This window comes from Lynx canadensis, chromosome C1 (genome assembly GCF_007474595.2).
Source record: "Lynx canadensis isolate LIC74 chromosome C1, mLynCan4.pri.v2, whole genome shotgun sequence".
NCBI classification, from domain to species: Eukaryota; Metazoa; Chordata; class Mammalia; order Carnivora; family Felidae; genus Lynx; species Lynx canadensis.
In genome coordinates, this window is record NC_044310.1 from 26,806,849 (window position 1) to 26,827,909 (window position 21,061).

Sequence of the window (21,061 nt, forward strand, 5' to 3'; positions counted from 1 at the left end):
TAGGCTCTTTAGTACAATGTTGAATATTAGTGGTGAAAGCAGGTCTTCATGTCTATTCTTAATCTTAGGACAAGTGTTCAATCTTGCAGTGTTGTTTTTTAAAGATTTTATTTTTTTTTAATTTTTTTTTTTCAACGTTTATTTATTTTTGGGACAGAGAGAGACAGAGCATGAACGGGGGAGGGGCAGAGAGAGAGGGAGACACAGAATCGGAAACAGGCTCCAGGCTCTGAGCCGTCAGCCCAGAGCCCGACGCGGGGCTCGAACTCCCGGACCGCGAGATCGTGACCTGGCTGAAGTCGGACGCTTAACCGACTGCGCCACCCAGGCGCCCCTAAAGATTTTATTTTTAAGTAATCTCTGTACTGAACATGAGGCTCGAACTCATGATCCCAAGATCGAGAGTGACACGCTCTACCAAATGAGCCAGCCAGGTGCCCCTCAGTCTTACAGTATTAAGTATGATATTACTTGTGGGTTTCTCCTAGTTGTCCTCTGTCAGGTCCAGGAAGTTCTCTTCTGTTTTTAATTTGCTGAGAATTTTTATCATGATTGTGTTGTTGAATTTTGTCAGGTGGTTCTCTTGTATTTATTGCAATGATCATCTGGTTTTTCTTTTTGAGTCTATTAAAATGATGACATACAGGGGCACCTGGGTGGCTCTGTGTGTTAAGCATCTGACTCTTGATTTCGGCTCATGTCATGATCTCAGTTTGTGAGTTTGAGTTGTAAGTTCAAGCCCCATGCTGGGCTCCACACTGACAGTGGAGAACCTGCTTGGGATTCTCTCTCGTGCTTCCTCTGCCCCTCCCCTTGCTTGTGCATGTGTTCTCTCTCAAAATAAACTTAAGAAAAAATTTAAAAATGATGATATATATTAATTTTTTGAATGATAAGCTAAGTTTGCATTTGCGGGATGTACCTTACTTTCTTCTGACATATTTATTCATATATATATATATATTTTTATTTTATTTTATTTTATTTTTTTTTAATCTACATCCAAATTAGTTAGCATATAGTACAACAGTGATTTCAGGAGTAGATTCCTTAGTGCCCCTTACCCATTTAGCCCATCCCCTCTCCCACAACCCCTCGAGTAACCCTCAGTTTGTTCTCCATATTTATGAGTCTCTTGTTTTGTCCGCCTCCCTGTTTTTATATTATTTTTGTTTCCCTTCCCTTATGTTCATCTGTTTTGTCTCTTAAAGTCCTCATATGAGTGAAGTCATATGATTTTTGTCTTTCTCTAATTTCACTTAGCATAATACCCTCCAGTTCCATGCATGCAGTTGCAAATGGCAAGATTTCATTCTTTTTGATTGCCAAGTAATACTCCATTGTATATATATACCACATCTTCTTTATCCATTCATCCATCGATGGACATTTGGGCTCTTTCTATACTTTGGCTATTGTTGATAGTGCTGCTATAAAAAACATGGGGGTGCATGTGCCCCTTCAAAACAGCACACCTGTATCCCTTGGATAAATACCTAATAGTGTAATTCCTGGGTTGTAAGGTAGTTCTATTTTTAGTTTTTTGAGGAACCTCCATACTGTTTTCCAGAGTGGCTGCACCAGCTTGCATTCCCACCGACCATGCAAAAGAGATCCTCTTTCTCAGCATCCTCGCCAACATCTGTTGTTGCCTGAGTTGTTAATGTTAGCCATTTTGACAGGTGTAAGGTGGTATCTCATTGTGGTTTGATTTGTATTTCCCTGATAATGAGTGTGCCCTTTTATTATTTCTTTTATTTTTCTTACTTTGGGTTTTACTGTGGTCTACTTTTTCTAGTTTCTTTTTTTTTTTTTTAACGTTTATTTATTTTTGAGACAGACAGAGACGGAGCATGAGAGACAGAACATGAATGGGGGAGGGTCAGAGAGAGAGGGAGACACAGAATGTGAAACAGGCTCCAGGCTCTGAGCAGTCAGCACAGAGCCCGACGCGGGGCTCGAACTCACAGACCACGAGATCGTGACCTGAGCTGAAGTCGGACGCTTAACTGACTGAGCCACCCAGGCGCCCCAACTTTTTCTAGTTTCTTAAGATAAAGCTTAGATTATTGATTTTAGACTTATTTTTCATAGACACATTCTAATACTATAAATGTCATTGTAAGCTTTAGCACTGTGGGAAAAAATGCTTGGTTTTTTTTTCACTGACGTTCAAAATATTTTCTAATTGCATTTGTGGTTTCTTCTTTGACCATGAGTATTTATAAATGTGTTGGTTAATTTCCAATTTTTGAGGATTTTCTTAATATTGTTCCACTACTGGTATCTAGTTTAACTTGATTATAGTTAGAGAATTTATGGAGGCTTGTTTTTTATCCCAGAATATGATCTACTCTTGTTTTTCATGAAATAGACCTGAATGGTAAAAATGGTTGTTCATACCTCACTGGGTGGGTCCAGTATCTGGAATATAGTGAGTATTTAAGTGTTAGTAATCATTACAGTTCTGCATTTAACTCTCTTTTTTTCTTTTCCCATATGGATTGGATTAATCTCTTAAGCTTCTTTCTAGCTTTAAGAATTCTGAATCTTTAGGATCTAATAAAAATTGCATATTCTGTAAATTTTTCCCTTCTCTCTTTGAGAGCTTGTTTCTTAAAGATTTGAAACTAAATTTTATATTTTATAAATTTTTGGAATTCTTACAGGGACGGAAGAAGTCTATAGTGGCTGTGGAGCCCAGAAGTCTTATTCAAGGAGCCTTTCAGGGGTGCTCAGTGTCTGGGATGACACTGAAATACATGTACGGGGTAAATGCCTGGAAGAACTGGGTTCAGTGGAAAAATGCCAAGGAAGATCAGGGGGATCTGAAATGTGGCGGTAAATACACAGCATGAATTTGTATCTTAAGGTGGTTGGGAGGATAGAGTGCAAGTCATTAATCTACACAAAAGGGATACATACTAGGTCAAAAATCCCATAAAACTTTGGTTTTGGCCTACCTTAAAATTTTTCCCATTTTTATTTAACTTCTTATTTCTTTTTTCTCCTTGTCAGGTGTTGAACATGCTGCATCTAGCCCATGTTCTGACCCTTTAGGAAGTGCTCAAGACCATGTACTCTCTCAAGAATCCTCAGAGCCAGGCTGTAGAGGTAAAAATCATTTCTCTGCTTGTAATCTGAATTTTCTGAATCACTTTTAATATTATTGTCAATTTTAAATTTGTAAATGGAATATTTAATATTTGAAGTCTTATGGTAAAAGAGAGAAATTAATATCCTACTCTCAGTTATAAAGAGCACAAGCTCTATAAAGGTAAGGTTGTACAGGCATGATTTCGTTATGCAAATATGAGGAATTTTGTTCCTTTTTCCAACACTATGAGGGTGGCTCAAATCTGCCTTCTTGAGCCCTGTATCTGTAACCTAACCCACATGGAACTTCTGTTGTTGGTGTTGATGTTAAGAAAAGTACCTGGAAAAGCCTTCCCTCTTCTGTAGAAATTTTTCCTAATAACAAGCTCTGTGAGACTGGGTGCTGGGAAATTTGGAACCCAATAAACACTTCACATAGAACAACAGTGTATAATTTTAGAGCCCACATTAACTCCCCCATTGCCCCTGCCTTGGTTTTGAAATTCCTATTCTAAACTTTTGTTTTCATTTTATATTTTCCTTTTTTATTATCTTTGTTTTATGTAATATACTTACTATAATCTTTGTGGAATGAGATAGGGCAGGAATGGATGAGTATGTCCTTGTCACTAGATTTTTTTTGCCTCTTTCCAACTATACCTTCTAAATAACAACTGAGTAGTTGCATGCACTCTTGGCTTCACCTCAGTGTATCCTGCTGGCTTTTAGTTAGTGGCTGCTGTGGTCTATGACTCATTCAGTTCCTACAGATCAAGTGTAATCTCTACAGAGTTATATAAATATACTCCTCTTATGGAGGTTTATTGGTCCCTTTACCAACCACTTTGAGCCACAGCACTCTTTGTTTTAAAAAAGAAAGAAGGATAATGAGAATGAAGAGGTAATACTATGTTAGACTACCAACCCTAAATGCAATAGCCACAGGGGATGCCTACTCATTTTTGCTACTCGTTCATCAAAAAAATACTTACTGAATTTATGTGCTAGGTGGGTAGCAGACATAGTGGTTAGGTGCTTTGGTGAAAAGGTCAAACATGGTCCTTGCCCTCTGGGCCACCACTTTTACCTTTTGCAAAATCATTTCAGGGGAACTCAAGTATATCTTTGGAAACATGCAGTCTTGTCTCAATATAGATGAGCAGTGACTAGGAAGAGTGTTTCAATTCTAATCTGAATTGAAGTAGGATCTCTACTGAAGTAGTATCTCTACAAATCAAATTGGGTAACTCTCCCAAAATTAATTCAGTTCTTAGTTGATTTCAAAGCCTTAATATGCTATGTGAGGTTTACCATGATCTGCTCCCATCTGCCTTTCTTGATTTTCTCCGGTACATCTAAATCCCCTGAACCTTTTCATTTTTTGTGTATTCCAGCATTTCTAAGGACATGACATTTTTATATGTTATTTAAATGTTCTATATGCACATAAATCTGAGTTAGAGAAAGTTAAACAGCATTTTAATGCAGATATTCCCAGAATCTTTCATAAGCCTTTTATATACCATTGTGAATTCTTTAGAGGCAAATATAATATGCTGCTGCTTTCCAAATTTATCAGATCTTAGAAACCCGGGTTTGTCCAGCTCTCATATTGCTAGTATTTTGTGGAATATGCTTTGGGAAAATTTTTTACATCCTCAGATTGGAATTCTTTATTCACCTGTTTAATTCTTCTTCACCTTTCAAGGTCTGGCATTAGTATCACATCCTCCAGAATCTCACCTGACCCTTCCCTGTTGGATGTTCCTTATTTGCTTTCCTAGAATCCTTCTTAAATAAAACCTCTGTCGTAGCACCTGGTACTACATTGTTTTCATTTCTTTAATTGAAAAAGCCCTGAGAGCTGGATTTGTCTCTAATCCATGTATTCACCAGTGTTCACTGCAATGCCTGGGGGCACATTAGTGGTCACTGTTTTTTAGTGAATAAAGTTGTGTTACTGTGTTTCTTATAAGTTAATATTTCAGATGTTTTCTACCTTTCCATAGTCCGTTCTATCAAGCTGAAGGAAGATATTCTGTCCTGCACTTTTGCTGAGTTGAGTTTGGGTTTATGCCAGTTTATCCAAGAGGTGCGGAGACCAAATGGTGAAAAATATGATCCAGACAGTATCTTATACTTGTGCCTTGGAATTCAGCAGGTATCAAATTCAGTAATTGTTCTAAAATGTATTGCATTTTTAATAATTCTCATAGAACTTACGATTCAAACTGAAAAACTATAGTGTGTATTGGTTGTTTGGTGTTACTTTTATATTCTGTTCTAATGAACCACTGACCCTGATTTAAAAGTCTTGATCATATAGTCTTTTGTAAGCCAAATTGAGACTCTTTGTAGAATAACAGAAAATGAGGATGGTGCATTTAATTATTAAATGGACAAAAAAGGCAAGAATAGCCAATTCACAAAAAAGTAATATAGGCGAATATGTATATATATGTATGTACTTTAAATGCATATTAAAATAACAGGTTACCATTTTTTGTCTATCACATTAGCAAGAATAAAATAATTATAACACTTATTGTTGATAGGACTTCTGTGAGGAGGGGATTTGCCTTCATAGCTGGTGATAATTAGTATACACTTGAACATATGTTTCAGGAATATTTTTGAATGTTCATACTTTTTTTTTTTATTTTTTTAACGTTTATTCATTTTTGAGAGAGAGAGAGAGAGAGAGAGAGAGAGAGAGAGAGAGAGAGAATGTGAGCAAGGGAAGGGAAGAGAGAGAAAGAGACTGTGAAGCAGGCTCTAGGCTCCGAGCTGTCAGCACAGAGCCGATGCAGGGCTCGAACCCACGAACCGTGAGATCATGACCTGAGCCAAAGTAGGACGCTCAACCAACTGAGCCATCCAGCACACCAAATGTTCATACTCTTTCACCAAGTAATTCCCTTTTTGGGAGTCTGTCAAAGCTAGATATTAGTGTTATGTTTATATCAAAGGTAGATAGAGTGTTATGTTTAAGTAAATTATAGTATATTTATAAAGTATATTACATAACCAATAAAAATTGTTTACAAAGTAACTTCTAGTAACATAAAAATATTAATATTAAAGGACTAAATGAACAAAATGAGAGTACGAATACATGTTAACACATAGTGATTTAAAATCCAATCATATAAATACATAGTAAAATGAAATGCACCAAAAAAATGTTGACAGCAGTTATCGTGGTTATCGTCTTAGGGTGGTAGTGCCTTGGGTATTGTTGACTTTTCTCTGTTTGCCAAATTTTCTTCCAGTTGTATGATGGGGGAGGTGGGTTCTTTTATTTAGGCATTTATTAAAGTTCATTTCTTAATTATACAAGTAGTTTGTGCTCACTGTAATTATTAAAACAGTGAGGCATTTAAGGAAAATTTTATCTACTTCCATTCCCAGTCTCTGAGGTAACCAGTATTGTAACATCTGTCATTCATGTGCCTTCTTCTGTGCTATACATTCATGCATTTATTCTTATGTATTATGCATTTATGCATTTATACATTTATTCTTGTTTTGCGTACTGTTTAGCAAAATAGAGCTCATACCATACACATTTTTTTCAGCTTTTTTTTAAAATTTAAATGTTTATTTTGAGAGAGAGTATGCACACAAGCAGGGGAGGGGCAGAGAGAGAGAGAGAGAGAATCCCAAGCAGGCTCTGCTCTGTCAGTGTAGAGCCTGATGGAGGTTTCAATCTCATGAACCATGAGATCATGACGTGAGCTGAAATCAAGAGTCCAACGCTTAATCTCCTGAATCACCCAGGCACCCCTGCAGCTTATTTTTCCCAATCTGTTTGTCCCTCCAAGTGAATATAAATGAAGTTTCTTCCTTTATACAGAAAGCTGCATAATACTGCAGAGTATGAATATACCAGTTATTCACCATTTTTTTCTTTTGTACATTCAGGTTATTCCCCCCTTCTTTTTTTTTTTTTAATTAATTTTTTTTTTAAATTTACATTCAAGTTAGTTATATAGTGCAAAAGTGATTTCAGGAGTAGATTCCTTAATGCCCATTACCCATTTAGCCATTTAGTGCATCCCCCCCCCCACAACCCCTCCAGTAACCCTCTGTTTGTTCTCCACATTTGAGTCTCTTATGTTTTGTCCCCTTCCCTGTTTTTATTTTATTTTTGATTCCCTTCCCTTATGTTCATCTGTTTTGTATCTTTAAAGTCCTCATATGAGTGAAGTCATGATTGTTGTCTCTAATTTCGCTTAGCATAATACCCTCTGGTTCCATCCACATAGTTGCAAATGGCAAGAATTCATTCTTTTTGATTGCCGTTTAATACTGCGTGTGTGTGTGTGTGTGTGTGTGTGTGTGTGTGTATACGTATATATATATATATATGATGTGAGATGTGTATATATATATATATATACATATATATATATACATCTCACATCTATATATATATATATATATATATATATATATATATATATACACATCTCACATCTTCTTTATCCATTCGTTATCCATGATGGACATTTGGGCTCCTTGCATACTTTGGCTGTTGATAGTGCTGCTATAAACATTGGGGTGCATATGTCCCTTTGAAATAGCACACCTGTATCCCTTGGATAAATACCTAGTAGTGCAATTGCTGGGTCATAAGGTATATTTTTAATTTTTTGAGGAATCTCCATACTGTTTTCCGTTTAACCAACTGAGCCACTCAGGCACCCACCATATTGTTTTCCAGAGTGGCAGCACCAGCTTGCATTCCCACCAGCAGTAGAAAAGAGATCCTCTCTCTCCACATCCTTGCCAACATCTGTTGTTACCTGAGTTGTTCATGTTAGCCATTCTGACAGGTGTGAGGTGGTATCTCATTGTGGTTTTGATTTGTATTTATTTCCCTGATGATGAGTGATGTTGAGCGTTTTTTCATGTGTCGGTTGGCCATCTGGATGTCTTCTTTGGAGAAGTGTCTATTCACGTCTTTTGCCCATCTGTTCACTGGATTATTTGTTTTTTGGATGTTGAGTTTGACAAGTTCTTTATAGATTTTGGATACTAACCCTTTATCTCATATGTGATTTGCAAATATCTTCTCCCATTCTGTCGGTTGCCTTTTAGTTTTGCTGATTGTTGCCTTTACTGTGCAGAAGCATTTTATTTTGATGAGGTAGGTCCCAATAGTTCATTTTTGCTTTTGTTTCCCTTGCCTCTGGAGACATGTTGAGTAAGAAGTTGCTGCAGCCAAGATCAAAGAGGTTTTTGCCTGCTTTCTCCTTGAGGATTTTGATGGCTTCCTGTCTTACATTTAGGTCTTTCCTCCATTTTGAGTTTATTTTTGTGTATTGTGTAAGAAAGTGGTCCAGGTTCATTTTTCTGCATGCCGCTGTCCAGTTTTCCCAGCCCCGCTTGCTGAAGAGACTGTCTTTATTCCATTGGCTCTTCTTTCCTGCTTTGTCAAAGATTAGTTGGCCGTACGTTTGTGAGTCCATTTCTGTTCTGTTCCATTGATCTGAGTGTGTTTTTGTGCCAGTACCATACTGTCTTCATGATTACAGCTTTGTAGTACAGCTTGAAGTCCGTATTCCCCCCTTATTCTTATAAACAGTGTTTCAGTAAATATTTTGTTTGCATACCTGATGAACTGGGGCTTTTATTTTTAGGTTAAAACATATATAGATTTCTCTAATTTTAAGATGTTTTCAGATAACTTTCCAGAATGATTATAGTAATTAACAGTCTTACCAGGAGTGTTGTGTGCGCCCGTTTCTTGAATTCTCCTTACCACTACTCTTTTTACTGTTTATTATTATGATGGATTAAAAAAAATGGCATCTGGTGGCTCCAATTTTTATTTTCCAATTTTATGAAGTAGTATGTCTTTGTATGCTGTTGGTCATTTGGATTTTCCTTTCTTTCTGTAGGATCTCTTTTATGTTGGGGATATGAACTCTAAGTGCTTGAGTTAAATTTTTCTAGTGTATATTTGCCTTTCAGTTTTGTTTTGCCATTCAGAAAGCTTTCCTTTTTACACAGTTTAATAATATGCATTTATTTTATAATTCCTGATTTTTCTGTGTTGCTTAGGATGGTCTTCCTACTTATGTGTTTAAATTTAAATTCTTATAGATTTCTTTCTAAAATACATACTTTTTATATTGACATCTTTAATACATCCAGAATTCATTTTTGTGCATGATACACGTTTATTTCAGATGAATAACATTTATGATGGGTTATCTAGTTACACAGGTAGCATTCATTTTCCCCACAGAATCGAAATAGCACCTTTGTTATTAAAATATTGTTCCCATTATATTTTGATACAATTTCTAGATTGTAAAAGATGTTTTTAAAATCAACATACAAGGGGTGCCTTGGTGGCTCAGTTGGTTGAACATACAACTCTTCATTTCAGCTCAGGTCATGATCCCAGGGTTGTGGGATTGAGCCCCATGCTCAGTACTTAAGGTATTCTCTCCCTCTCCCTCTCTCGCTCCCTCTCCCCCTCCCCCTTCTCCCCCTCTTTCCCTCTTTCCCTCTCTCCTATTGTCTGTCTGTCTGTCTCTCTCTCTCTCTCTCTCTCTCCCTCTCCCTCCCTCCCTCCCTCCCCCCTCCTCCACTTGCACTCTGTCTCTAAAATAAAAATAAAAGAAAACAAAAAAGAAAGTCAACACATGAGAGGAATTTTATAGGCTCTTTCAATGAAAATGTATTGGGCACCTACTATGTACCACACATGCATTTTGGTTAGGTAAAAATTTTGAAGATTCTGAACACTTTCTGAACTTTTAGAGTTTATGATATTATGGATCTAAAAACATTCTCATATTTTATCAGTGCAGGTGTCAAGGAGTAAGAAATATTGTGGCAGTGATTCATATTCCGACTTGAACATAATTAAAACACTTGGCCATTGCTGTGAATTCAGTCACAAACTGCTTTACATACCAGATACTCTGTTATCTATAAAATATACTCTAATTTGTGAGACAAATCATAACCTTATAAAAAGTTTTTTCTAGTGTATTTATCCTGTTGTTTATATTAATAAATGATTTTTATAATAATACTATTGAAAAGAGGTTATAAGTTAACAGTATTTACCTATAGGTGATAGGAAGTAAATACTATAAACCTTTTACCAGTTCTGACAAGAAATAAACTTTCCTTAACCGTAAGGAATTTTAAAATGTAACTTAAGCTCACATCTTAGATGTGCTTCCTGTTTTGTTTTCTAAATAGTTATGCTAAGTGTAAAGAATTTTGAAAATACATTAAAGTGTAAAGAAATAAATTAAACCCAACCATTATATCAACACCTGTACCACCACTGTTAACATTAGCTGAGAAGGGGAATTGGCAAAAAGAAACAAATAAGCAAATAGCAAAATTAACATACAGCTAACAGGCAAAATGTGTTAGGAATGTCTAACAATCATTTACTGTGTATGCTGTATTATTAATATAAGCTTATTTCATATATTAACTCATTCACTTGTGAGTGTGCCCCTCTGATACATAAGGACTGTTATCATCACCATTTTCTGTTGAGGCACAGTGAGTTAAAGTATTGTTTAAGGCCTCAAATGTAGTAAGTGGCAGGGGCAGGATGTGAATCCAGGTAATTTATTTTCAGAGTCCATTCTTAATTTTTTTTTTTTAATGTTTATTTATTTTTGAGACATAGAGAGAGAGAGCATGAACAAGGGAGGAGCAGAGAGAGAGGGAGACACAGAATCTGAAACAGGCTTCAGGCTCTGAGCTGTCAGCACAGAGCCCGACACGGGGCTCGAACTCACGGACCGTGAGATCGTGACCTGAGCCGAAGTCGGACGCTTAACCGACCGAGCCACCCAGGCGCCCCCAGAGTCCATTCTTAAGATCACTGTGTTGGACTATCTCCCTGATGTAAAAGGTTACTTAACTATAATCAAAGAAAAATGTCACCCATTAAACTGATTAAAAATTGAAAGTTTGAGAAGTTCAATAATACCAAGTATTAATGAAAACATATTACTGTTGGAGGCCTTTTCAGAGGGCAAGTTGATGTGGCAAATAAAACATTAAATGCATGTAGATTCGGGGCACCTGGGTGGTTCAGTTGGTTAAGTATCCGATTTCGGCTCAGGTCTTGATCTCTCGGTTCATGATTCGAGCCCTGTATCGGGCTTTGTGCTGACAGCTCAGAGCCTGGAACCTGTTCCTAATTCTGTGTCTCCCTCTGTGCCCCTCCCCCACAGACAGTCTGTCTCTCCCTCAAAAATAAATAAACATTTAAAAAATATGCTTGTAGGTTCTTCAGTGTAGCAAATCCATTGATCAGTATTTCTCCCCCAAGAAATGCACACATGTACATAGACTGGTATTTTTATTATAACGTTGTTTTCAACAGCAAAAAATTGGAAACCACCTAAGTGTTGATTAAAACAGTAATGTTCAGGGGCACCTGGGTGGCGCAGTCGGTTAAGCTTCCGACTTCAGCCAGGTCACGATCTCGCGGTCCGTGAGTTCGAGCCCCGCGTCAGGCTCTGGGCTGACGGCTCAGAGCCTGGAGCCTGTTTCCGATTCTGTGTCTCCCTCTCTCTCTGCCCCTCCCCCATTCATGCTCTGTCTCTCTCTGTCCCAAAAATGAATAAACGTTGAAAAAAAAAAAAACAAAAACAGTAATGTTCAATCAACTATAATATGTCTGTACTGTTAAATACCATACAATAGTTAAAAAGCAATGAATTGCTCTTACACATTTTTGCATGGAAAACTCTTAGAGACACATTGAAAAAAGTTTTTTTAAGGTTTATTTGCTTTTGAGAGAGAGAGAGAGAGAGTGTGTTGAGTAGGTGAGGGCCAGAGAGGGAGACGTAGAAGCTGAAGCAGGCTCCAGGCTCTGAGCTATCAGCAAAAAGCCTGATGTGGGGCTGGAAATTGTGAACCACCAGGCCATGACCTGAGCAGAAGTTGGACCCTTAACCGAATGCATCACCCAGGTGCCTGCCCCCAAGAGACATATTTTTAAAGTAACTTGCACGACTATGTGTTGTGCAATATTTATTTATATTGTGGCAAAATACACATATTATAAAGCTTACCATTTTAAAATGTACAGTTCAGTGTCCTTAAGTGCATTCATGATGGTGTGCAGTTGTCATCACTGTGTTTTTCCAAAATATCACTGTGTTTTCCTAACTGGAAATCTCATAACCCATTAAGCAGCCACTCCCTATTACTTCCTCTGCTTAGTCCCTGGCAACCATGAATCTGCTTTCTATCTCTGTGGATTTCCTTGTTCTGGATATATCATATAAACAGGATTATACAATTATGTGGCCTTTTGTGTCTGGCTTCTTCCAGGTTTAACCTGTGTAGCATGAATCAGTACCTTTTTATGGCTGAATTATTTCATTTTTGGATATACCACATTTTTCTTATCCATCTGTTTGTGGACATTTGAGTTATTTCTACCTTTTGGTTATTACAAATAGTGAATGATAATGTGAACATTCATGTACAAATTTTTGTTTGAACATCTGTTTTCTTTTGGGTCTGTGCCTACCAGTGGAACCACATGGTCAAATAGGAACTCCATGATAAGCTTGTTGAGGAGCCACCAAAACAGTTTCCACAGTGACTGCACCATTTTATGTTGCCAGCAGCAGTGTACAAAGGGTCTGTTCTCTCCATTCTCGCCAATGTTTGTTAATTTCCTTTTTTTTTTAAAGTTATCTGATGGGTATGAGGTAGTATCTCATTATGGTTTTGATTTGCATTTTCCTAATGACTAATGTCACTGAACATTTTTTCATGTATTTGTTGGCCATTTGTGTATCCTCTTTGGATAAATATTTAAGTCCTTTGCTCCATTTCTTAATTTGTTGTTTGTTTTTTTGTTGTTGAGTTGTAGGATTTCCTTATGTATTCTGTATATTAAACTCTGACAGATACGTGATTTGCAAATATTTTTTCTTAGTCTCTGAGTTTTCTTTTCAGTCTTCTACTTTGAGGCACAGAAATTTTGGATTTTGATGAAGTTCAGTTTATTTTTTCTGTTGCTTGTGCTTTTGGTGTCATCATCTAAGAATCCATTGTCAAATTCAAGTTCATAAAGATTTACCTCTATGTGTTCTTTTAAGTTTTTGGCTTTTAGTTCTTATGTTTAAGTCACTGATCCATTTTGAATTCAGTTTTATGTCTCACGTAAGGTATGGATACATCTGACTTAGGGATAACTGTATATGTGGATATCCAGTTTTCCTACCACCATTTATTGAAGAGACTGTTGTCTCTTTATTGAACAGTCTTGACATCCTTATTGAAAAACATTTGACTAAATTTATGTGTTTATTTTGGACTTTCAATTCTGATACATTGGTCTATATGGTTATTCCTATGGTGATACATGCTATTTTTATTACTGTTGCTTTGTAATAAATTTTGAAATAGGAAGTAAGATTCTTCAAGATTTGTTTGGTGATTTGAGGTTCCTTGTAATTCCATATGAATTTTGGGATTGGCCTTTCCTTCCCTTTATGCAAGAAAAGAAAAAAAACCATTGAGATTTTGATTAGGATTGCACTGAATCTTTAGAGTGCTTTGGGGAATTTTTCCATTTTAACAATATTATCTTCAAATCCATGAATATGAGATGTTTTACTTAGGTCTTTAATTTCTTAGCAGTTTTTTGTTTTTGTTTTTGTTTTTTTCTACCTTTAGGTGTATAAGTCATGTACCTCCTTTGTTGAATTTATTCTTGAGTATTCTTTACAATATGATTGTAAATTGAATTGTTTTCTTAATTTCCTTTTTGGATTATTCATTGCAAGTGATTTTTGTGTTGCTTGTATCCTTTGCTGAATTCATTTATTAACTCTAATAACAGTTTTGTGTGTGCGCGTGTATGTGTGTATTCTTTAGAATTGTCCCTATATAGGCTCGTGTCATTTGTAAATGGAGATATTTTTACTCCTTTGGACCTTTCCTGTCTGAATGCCTTTTATTTGTTTTTCCTGCCTGCTTACTCTGGCTAGGACTTCAAGTACAGTAATGAAAGTGGCAAGAACAGGCAGTTTTGTCGTGTTCCTGATCTAAGGAGGAAGTAATTTAAAAAACATGGATTTTATATGTACTCATATGTTTGAGTAAATGTATAAAACTCAACTCTGTGTTTCTGATGTTTAGTGAGTTGGGAGCATGTCATTCTTCCACATTTTCTGTATTTTAAACTTTTTCCATAATGAAGATTTATTATACTTACATTGTGAAAATAACTTTAAAAGAAGAAAAAGATGAACACTTCTCAACAATAAAACTATAATCTGGCAGTGGCATGAATTGCCTTTGAAGAGGCCTATAGAAATGCATGTTGAAATGGTATATAATTTTTATTAGCCAAAACAAGATTTGACTGGCAATACAATTTTTCTCCAGGTCATACATTGGCTAGAAAAGCAGAAAACCAAAATATCTATAGATAAATAAATTAGAAATCCCAAATCATAAAAAACACCAAAAGATTTTAAGCATGTAATTATACCTTGTGTTGTATTTCCCTGAGTGATTTCATCTGACCTACCCTGCACCTTCAAGATGTTTTTTAACAGTAGTTTACCCAAACTGTTTCTTGTTTCCCCATTCTGTGTTATGGTTCTTGATGGTTATAATTAGCATAGTTTTACATCCTATAATTAGACTTGAACTTTTTCAAGTCTGGGTTGTGGGGTAGAGAGTTGAGAGCTGTGGTTTAAAATTTGGCTATCCTCAGGTCACCTGACACTAGCTAACTATATTATTTCAGGAAGGGATCTTGTAACTGTGCTAAAAAACCCAAAACCTTCTGAGAACACATTTGCAGATAGATCCTTTGAATTCGAAAAGGATTTGGAAAATACCAAACTAGAACCAATTTTTGGTATATCAGTTTTATGAACTGAGAAAATTTTACCTTGCAAGCTCAGTGCTTGAGACAAGGACAGTTCATATGAAAAGGACCTTTATAGGGGGACCTGGGTGGCTCAGTTGGTTAAACATTGACTCTTGGTTTCAGATCAGGTCATGATCTCATGCCTTCACAGGTTTGAGCCCCACATTGGTCTCCACACTGGCAGCCTCTCTCTCTCCCTCTCTCTCTCTCTCTCTCTCTCTCTACCCGTCCCCCATTCATACTATCTCTATCTCTCTCAAAATAAATAAATAAACTTAAAGAAAAAAAAAAGAAAAGAACCTTTATAGCTTGAATCCTGGTATTTTAAGATGTGTTCTTAAAATGGTTCATAACGTTAACTTCAAAAATTAAGGGTCAACTTTATTCCTTAAAATAATCTTTAAAAAAAAAAAAACTTGTGTTTTCTTTGTATCAACATATATGTTTCCATTTTTTCTCTTGTAGTACCTGTTTGAAAATGGTAGAATAGATAATATTTTTACTGAGCCCTATTCCAGATTTATGATTGAACTTACCAAACTCTTGAAAATATGGGAACCTACAATACTTCCTAATGGTAGGATGCTTATTTTTTATTTTGATTCTTTTCTTGATATGCATTCTTAAATTGCTTAATTTTTATGATTATCTTTTTATAAACTGTTCATTTATGTTTCTGTCTTGATTCATGAGATATTTGGAGTTTTGAGGAGGAAGTCTTTGGCTTATTATTTAAGTAGAATTATAACTTCCATATAGTGTATGTATAGGTATATACCATTGAAAATAAAAAAAAAAAAACAAACTGGAGGTTGTATTTACTTCTTAGAAACCATTTTTGGTCCGATATTGGTAGTGTAGTTGCACACTATACCAGTAGCTGGCATATACTTGACTTGTAGACTGTACCTGTTAGCAGTGGTCCTTCTTCAGCAGTTTATTATAAATACCCTGTATGGGTTATTACAAGAGTTAAATCTTCATCCTTGAATTGTCTTTGACCATATGTTGTTGGACAGCTCCCTAATTTACTCCTAGTCTTAGGCTCCTTGGCTGTGAATGGAGAGGTTGAATGTGATGTTCAGGAATTTTTGCCTCTTTGGTTGGGTTGTAGAGCAACTTTGAAAGATTCTGAGTAGGGTGGTGGCTTGATGCAGTTAGCATCCAAAGAGGCAGCTAGGGAGATAGAGTTGGAAGTAATAAATTCATGTTTATGGTTAGGCTCCCAGGAATAGAATGCATAAGCAGCAGCAAAGAAGATTGTTCAGAGAACATAAGGGAAGACCTGCATTTAAGGGCTGACATGAGGAGTGTACATTTAACAGTATACTCATCTTAATTCTTCTGTAAGACATCTGCTTTTCGAGAAAAATCCCATAGAAGTCATCATGAAGTAATTACTCTTAATGTAAATTTAAAATAGGAGGGAGTGTGAGGGAGTGAGGGAACTATCTGCCTTCTAATGTTCTTAGCTAAAATAAAACTGAACCAGTTAACAGTAAGCCTAATACTCTCAAACAGGAGTGTACAAACTGCTTAATCTGGCCTGCTGCCTGTTTTTGGATAGTCCATGAGCTAAAAATGGTCGGGACAAAATGTAAAGATAATAATAATTTGTGGTAAATGAAAATTATATAAAATTCATATTTGTATGTATAAATAAATTTAATTGGTGTATAGCCACAGCTATTTGTTTATGTGTTTTCTGCTGCCCCTTATTTTCAATAACAACAAAGTTGTTCAGAGCCTGAATGGCCCACAGTACTTAAAATATTTACATCTGGCTCTTTATAGAAAAAGTTTGCCAAACCCTGGTCTAAAATAACCATAGATTAAAACTGTTTCAGGGGGTTGCTCCCAGTGTCTGTCTGCCTCAGACAGACATCTTTTCTTTTTTTCTTTTGCGGTACCTTTTTTGGTTTTCCATATAAGGGAGCAGGGGAAAGATGGGAGCAATTGGTCATTTCCTTTATATCTTCCTATCTGAGAACTGGAGAAATTATTTAGTCCTGTTTAGCAGGAGCTTAGTACTGTTACTTCTGTCCTCCTTCTGGTGCAGGTTACATGTTTTCTCGCATTGAAGAAGAGCATTTGTGGGAATGCAAACAGCTGGGCGCTTACTCACCAATTGTCCTCTTGAACACCCTCCTTTTCTTCAATACCAAATACTTTCAACTCAAGAATGTTACTGAGCACTTGAAGCTTTCCTTTGCCCATGTGATGAGACGGACCAGGACTCTGAAGTACAGCACCAAGATGACATATCTGAGGTTCTTCCCACCTTTACAAAAGCAGGAGTCAGAACCAGGTGTGTGGGGGAGTTTGTGAGATTTCCGTTTGAAGCCCTGTTGGTATTCAAATAGACTTATCACAGAAGAGTAACTGTAAACTCTAGACACGGAAGAGTGTAACTTTAATTTAAAATTTAGATGCTTTTTTATTGTCAGGGTTAGGTTAAAGGCTTGCCACAAAATGAGAGGAATCACTTGCCTCCCTATACTTTTATTGGCTTTTAAGCTAGAAATTCTGGGGGCGCCTGGGTGGCTTGGTCGGTTAAGCGTCCGACTTCGGCTCAGGTCACGATCTCACGGTCCGTGAGTTTGAGCCCCGCGTCGGGCTCTGTGCTGACAGCTCAGAGCCTGGAGCCTGTTTCAGATTCTGTGTCTCCCTCTCTCTCTGCTCCTCCCCTGTTCATGCTCTGTCTCTGTCTCAAAAATAAATAAACGTTAAAAAAAATTAAAAAATAAATAAGTAAATAAAGTAGAAATTATGATTTAATTGGTCAAGATTAGAGCCCAAATAATTTGCATTTTTCCTTTTCTTTTTTTTAATTGTTGATTTTTGAGAGAGAGAGAGAGAGAGAGAGAGAAAATGCGCAAGTGGGGGAGGGGCAGAGAGAGAGAGAGGATCTGACGTAGGCTCTGCACTGACAGCAGAGAACCTGACACGGGGCTCAAACTTGTGAACCGTGAGATCATGACCTGAATCCAAGTCGTACGCATAACTGACTGAACCACCCAGGTGCCCCTCAAATAATTTGCATTTTACAACTTCCCAGGGAATTAAAATCTGCAGCTAAGGATCAGAATCACTGATTTAGAGGCAACAGAGTGGCCAATTGCTAGGTAAAAGGAACCTGCCTAATTTTTAAATCTGTTTCTAAATCTTTTTTTTTTTTTTTTTTTTTTTTTTTTTTAACCAGAGCACCACTTTTTAGTTCACATTAACTATCTGTTTCTGCAGAACCTTAGAACCTGGCCTAGAGTATACAGATGGAGTTTGACTTAATAATTTTTTAACTTTACAATCCTGAGAAAGCAATATACATTCAGTAGAAACTATGCTTTGAATTTTGACTTTTGATATTTTCTCAAACTAGTGGAATGCAGTATGATCCTCTCTTGTGGTGCTGACAGCAGCAGTCTGCAGCCCCCTGTCAGCCCCATGATCACGAGGGTAAACAACCCATATGCTTACAGCCATTCTGCACCCATTCAGCCATTCTGTGTTTTCAGTTTTCAGTACCGTTTTTAATCATTTACATGAGATAGTCAGTACTTTATTATGAAATAGGCTTATTATATGTATTAGAAGATTTTGCCCAACTGTAGACTGTATAAGTGTTTTGAGCATGTTTAAGCTATGATGTTCAGTAGGTTACATGTATTAAATGCATTTTCGATTTAGGATGGCTGTATCAGGTTGTAACACCATCGTGGTCAAGGAAGATCTGTATTGCTTTTGTACACAGTAGAATAATACCAGCAGTGACAATTTTCGTAGAAGGTTTATCTTACATTCCAAAAAAGCCTATTAAGTAATAGTTTGTTTTTAACATTAAAAAAATTAATGTATTATGGAACTAGAAATTAAATGTATCAATTTTGACCAAAATTGTAAGTTCTAAAATTCCCAAAATCAAGTTGTTACTTCCTTGGGATAAGAGTGAAATACATATTTTGAATGTGAGCATTTAAAATCACTGAAACTAAAATCTATAAAGAATAATTGTGATGTTCATGTTTGTGTTAACTTTTTTGTCATTTGCCCCCTTTCTCTTTAGAAAATATAACTCTATTATTATGTCTATGTCCTATCTCCTTCATTTTGTCCATATCTCCTCCTTTCATATATAACCCATTTTGTGCTCTTAATAAATATTGTGGGAGGGAGAGGCATTCAGGTTACATTTCCGCTTTCTGTTGAGGTGCTTGACAAGATTGGTAGTAAGTTTAGCTTCTTCTCTGAATGAGCAACTCTTTATATTTAGGTATCCTCTAAATAGAAGACTGGGGTGAATTTTAAGTAATAACTAATACAGGAAGCTGGGGAAAGTTCTTTGCCAGCTATTCAGAGCAGCTGTAAGAAGAAGAAAACCTTTTTCCTCAGGTTCACAGCAGATCCACCACCCACTGCTATTCTCTTGAAGCCTGAATGGAGAAGGTGGGAAAGAAAAAGCCTTACTTTCCATGTTTTCACCCTGGTTTCTTTTTGATAACCCTTAGCCTCCACAAAATTCTGTTGGTGAAAAAGGATTTGCTCCTTTCTTACCAAATGACCAACTTTACTGAGAATTTCTTTTCCCAGCAAAGATCCCATTTCTCATAAAACTGACAAATAAAAGAAACTTGAAAAACCGTTTTCAACAGTGAAAATATTTTCAGATAACTAGGTGACAACTTATACCTTCATCTCTTCTATCTGAACCCTTTTTGTTCCTGCTTTACCTTGCTATGGCTTAAGATATACATGATAAAATTTCGTAACAAAGTCAGGCTCAAAAGTAAGACCTAACTCTCTAGTACCATGCATTTGGCTCACTTTGTAAGCAGGGGAACATAAATTTTATAGAACAGGGACTTTGTTTTGTTCAGTGCTATTACCTAGTACTTACATTACTCTCCAGCACCTGCATAGGTCATGCTTGTTGAATGACAGGTGAAAGGGAGGAGAAAGGGAGTGACAGTTCTGACTGGAGACAAAGCTCAGTGGATGTCTTGAGCATGGGAGTAAAGATTTTTCTGATCTTTTGATAATTATTTCCCATCCCAAGATAAACTGGCTATTGGCAAGAGGAAACGAAATGAAGATGACGAGGTCCCAGTGGGTGTGGAGATGGCAGAGAATACTGACAATCCACTAAGATGCCCAGTCCGACTTTATGAGTTTTACCTGTCAAAATGGTAAGCAGTCTTCCTCTGGACTAGATCCAGCACACTTCAAACAGTACTTAGCATGGTTCCGATTTCAGATGCTTAAATATCAGAAATGTAGCCAGCTTATGACTGTAGATAAGGATGTCCTTTTAATTTCCTTTTTTTCCCTATTCTCATATCTGCCTGATTTTGGACCCCAAAACACATTGCTTTATCTTGATTTTTTTTTTTTTTTTCCTGAAAAGCTCTTCAAAATCAAGAATCACAGCTGTAGTTTGATCTTTATAACTGTTGCTCAGCCTTTATGTGATAATGAAACTGTTATGATTTTACTGTTTATATAGAAAAATTTAGAGGAGAAGTTGTACTCCTAAACCTATAAATGGAAAAACAATTTATTTTTAAGGAATTTATATGTTTGAGGTCTTTTTCTTTCAGAAACTTTAAGACTTTAGAGTTATAAGATCCACACAAAAGCACTTTTTTCTCAAAGAAATACAGTGGCTTGGGTTTGCCCCATGGTAATGTGTATTGAGTGCTCTTGGGGGTCATTCCAGGATACTGGGCACTGAGGATATGTGGTTCTCAGCCATAGTGTTACATGTGAGTTGAATTTTTTGTTACTCCTAATAATGTTTTAAATCTTTCAATTTGTGAACGATTTACACTTTGTCTTCTGTTAACATTACACTCACCTCCAGTGAGCGTAGGAGAAAAAAATGTGCAGTTACCGGTTGCACCTGGGGGGAAGATGCCTGTAAACTGATTTATTTCAGTGGGTACGTTGCTTATCTAGGACATTAGTCACAGTAGGGAAAAAGGTGAGAGTCACTATATTAAAGAGTAGTTACGTATTTCCTATACTTTCTGATCCTCAATTTTCTTAGTTTCTTTCTTTCTTTCTTTTTTA

General features: G+C 36.5%; 1 protein-coding gene across 4 annotated transcripts in view; it reads left to right on the forward strand.

The window, feature by feature from the left end:
• The window catches only part of ZMYM4 (zinc finger MYM-type containing 4), a 148,461-nt gene that overhangs the window by 124,890 nt on the left and 2,510 nt on the right, over window positions 1-21,061 (forward strand). For all 4 annotated transcript variants that reach the window (XM_032594254.1, XM_032594255.1, XM_030325241.1 and 1 more), the window contains 6 exons: window positions 2,670-2,841; window positions 3,019-3,114; window positions 5,106-5,257; window positions 15,461-15,572; window positions 17,055-17,303; window positions 20,049-20,178. In XM_032594254.1, coding sequence (XP_032450145.1) covers window positions 2,670-2,841; window positions 3,019-3,114; window positions 5,106-5,257; window positions 15,461-15,572; window positions 17,055-17,303; window positions 20,049-20,178 — 911 coding nt within the window. The remainder of the gene's footprint in view (window positions 1-2,669; window positions 2,842-3,018; window positions 3,115-5,105; window positions 5,258-15,460; window positions 15,573-17,054; window positions 17,304-20,048; window positions 20,179-21,061) is intronic.